The sequence below is a fragment of the Piliocolobus tephrosceles genome, chromosome 5 (assembly GCF_002776525.5).
Source record: "Piliocolobus tephrosceles isolate RC106 chromosome 5, ASM277652v3, whole genome shotgun sequence".
Classification (NCBI taxonomy): Eukaryota; Metazoa; Chordata; class Mammalia; order Primates; family Cercopithecidae; genus Piliocolobus; species Piliocolobus tephrosceles.
The window spans coordinates 60733631-60736469 of NC_045438.1; the positions used below are offsets into that span (position 1 = coordinate 60733631).

A 2839-nucleotide genomic window follows, 5' to 3' on the forward strand; every position below is an offset into this window, starting at 1 on the left:
TATCTATCTATCTATCTATCTATCTATCTATCTATCTATCTATCTATAGATTTATTTTAAAGAACCATCTCACACAATTGTGGAAACTGGCAAGTGCAAAATCTGCAGGGTAGGTTGTCAGGTTGGAGATCCAGGGAAGAGCTGATGTTGCAGTTCGAATCCAAAGGCCGCCTGCAGGCAGAATTACCTCTGGTTAGGGGAACCTCCAGTCTTTTTCTCTTCAGGCCTTTGACTGATTGGACAAAGCCCACCCACATTATGGAGGGTCACCTGCTTTACTCAGTCTGGTGATTTAAACGTTAATCTTGGCCAGGCACTGTGGCTCACACCTGTAATCCCAGCACCTTGGGAGGCTGAGGTGGGAGGATTGCTTGAGGCCAGGAGTTTGAAACCAGCCTAGGCAACATAGTGAGACCCCATCTCTACAAAAAATAAGAAAATTATCCAGATGTGGTGGTGCATGCCTGTAGTCCCAGCTACCCAGGAGGCTGAGATGGAAGGACTGAGCTGGAGAGGTCTAGGCTGCAGTGACCTAGAGGTGACCTAGTGATCTAGAGGTCTAGGCTGCCTTTGGGTCAAAGAGTCATTTGGTCTGTCCTACAAGCCTGTCTTGGTTTTGTGGCCAGACTGCAAGAGGACAGCAGCCTGGGCAACAGAGCAAGACCCTGTCTCCAAAATAAAGAAAAAGAAATGAAATAATAAATGTTAATCTCATCTAAGAAATAGCTTACAAAAACATTTAATGTTGGATCAGATATGTAGCCTAGTCCAGTCGACACATAAAATTAACTATTACAACAAATCTACAGAATATATCACCTTTCTTCATTTTTTCCTGGATCTTACAGTCCCCCAGAGTTACTAGTGCCTGCATTATCCATATTTCATGGTGTCCCTGTGACTGTGGCCATGGGACTGGCCCTGAATAGAGCTGCTGGGTACTCAGCACACTCATTGGTGGAAGGGCAGGCAGTTATTTATTTGGCAAAAGTAAACAGGGCCAAGAATGTGAGAGCAGTTACTGAGTTTCCAGAAACGTTTTGAGAAGGTTGGAGCATCCTCCTACTTCAAAGGAGAAATGGTCAGAAATGTTACAGGATTTCTTTGAGAGATTTCCTTGAAAGGTCTAAAAATCTACCCCAGAGTCCAGGAATTAAGCCCTGAGCTCTGTGAGGACGGGGCAGGCATCTGGCTCAATGTTGTCCATCCAGGTCAGGGCCTGCCCGGTAGTGAGTGCTGACTAGCAACTGGCTAAAATTATCCTCTTCTGTGGGGAGACAGAGATCATGCCATCCTAGCTGTGTCACACACGTGTGGGAACAGGACGATCTCTACAGATCTGCTTGGGATAAAGAAATACTTTACACTTAGTCACTGGGCTCCTATGGAGGAGGCCTGAGCTGGTCCCTAGCTCCATCATGGTCCTCGAGTTACAGCTGGGCCTTCCCAAAAGGCATAAGAGACAGGTCGGGGAAGACCCCACCCCAGGCTGGGGTTGGGGCTGGGCCTGAGGTCCTGGCCCTTCCCCAGGGCTATGACAACTCCACACAAAAATGGTGCAGTTTATTTGGAAGTAGCATTTTGTCACAAGAACAACTTACCAGAGGCCTTCTGTCTGAAGGAGGCTGTAAGGATGGGTTTTACTTGTTGGTTTAGGGGCCTCTGATTCTTTTCCCTTCTCCTGTTGCCCTTCCAGGCTACTATCGCCAGTATCGTCAGGAGCCCGTCAGCTTTGGGAACATTGGCTTTGGAACCCCCTACTACTATGTGGGCTGGTACGAGTGTGGGGTCTCCATCCCTGGAAAGTGGTAATCACAGGACCATCATGCTGCAAGCTTGCCCTGCCCAGTCCCACCAACTAAGTCGCACTAGGGACTGTGAGCAGACAGCCAGCATGCTCAGCCCTGCTGCCCCAGGTGCCAGGAAGGCCACAGATGGACACTGGCCATTCTGGTCATCTCAGTCTGGAACTCAGTCCCACTTCTTGGCCTGGACAATGAACAGGATTCAGTTTTGCTGTTAACTTTGCTTCTCCACTTTTTTTTTTGTTTGTAATAGCACATCACAGAGACATCAGAAACCAGCAGCTGATTCAGTATGATTTCCAGACTTTTTAGGCATGAAATTCGGACACTTCAGTATCTCCAGGAACAGCATATGCTTGCTGTTCTCGCTTCATGGAATGCTACATGCTTTCAGTTTTTCTCATTTTGGATTTCTCCAAAACTAGCTGAATTTAAGCTTCAGGTCCCTTTGTATGCAGTAGAACCGAATTATTAAAAACACTGCCAAAGAAAATAAATATATCCTACTTGAGATTTACTCTATGGACTCACCCACTGCTAGACTAAATGTATCAAATCTTATTTGTAAATTCTCAATTTTGATATATATATGTATATATGCATATACATATCCACACTTGTCTGCAAGAATATTGATTAAAATTGCTAAATTTGTACTTGTTCACCAGATAAATGTGTGTGGGACTTTTTGGGCAAAAGTGTTGTATATTAACATCCTTTAGAAGCATCCAGGGATATGTACTATACATACTCTAGAAACAGTGGAAGGTGTGCATTCTTTTTGTGGGTGCTGCGGGGCTCTGAAATGATGAGGAGGATGAGATACCATCAGTATCAGTACTAGAACTGGCCACACCGTTAACCACTGCACACCAAGTGCTTTCCACCTAAAGCGACGATCTTTCCACAGCCATGGGGAAAATATATTTGTTGCCACCATGGAGGCATATCCAATATGTTCCAGATGGGTAAAGATTTTAGGTCCTAAATGATTTAAAAGTCTTGTTTTTAAGAATTCCCTTTGTCTTTCCTTC

General features: G+C 45.2%; 1 protein-coding gene across 1 annotated transcript in view; it reads left to right on the forward strand.

Moving 5' to 3' along the window:
* FNDC1 (fibronectin type III domain containing 1) overlaps positions 1-2474 on the forward strand; it is a 102453-nt gene extending 99979 nt beyond the window's left edge. The window contains exon 23 of the mRNA XM_023205847.2: positions 1697-2474. Coding sequence (XP_023061615.2) covers positions 1697-1812 — 116 coding nt within the window. The 3' untranslated portion in view covers positions 1813-2474. The remainder of the gene's footprint in view (positions 1-1696) is intronic.
* The last annotated feature ends 365 nt before the right edge of the window (positions 2475-2839 follow it).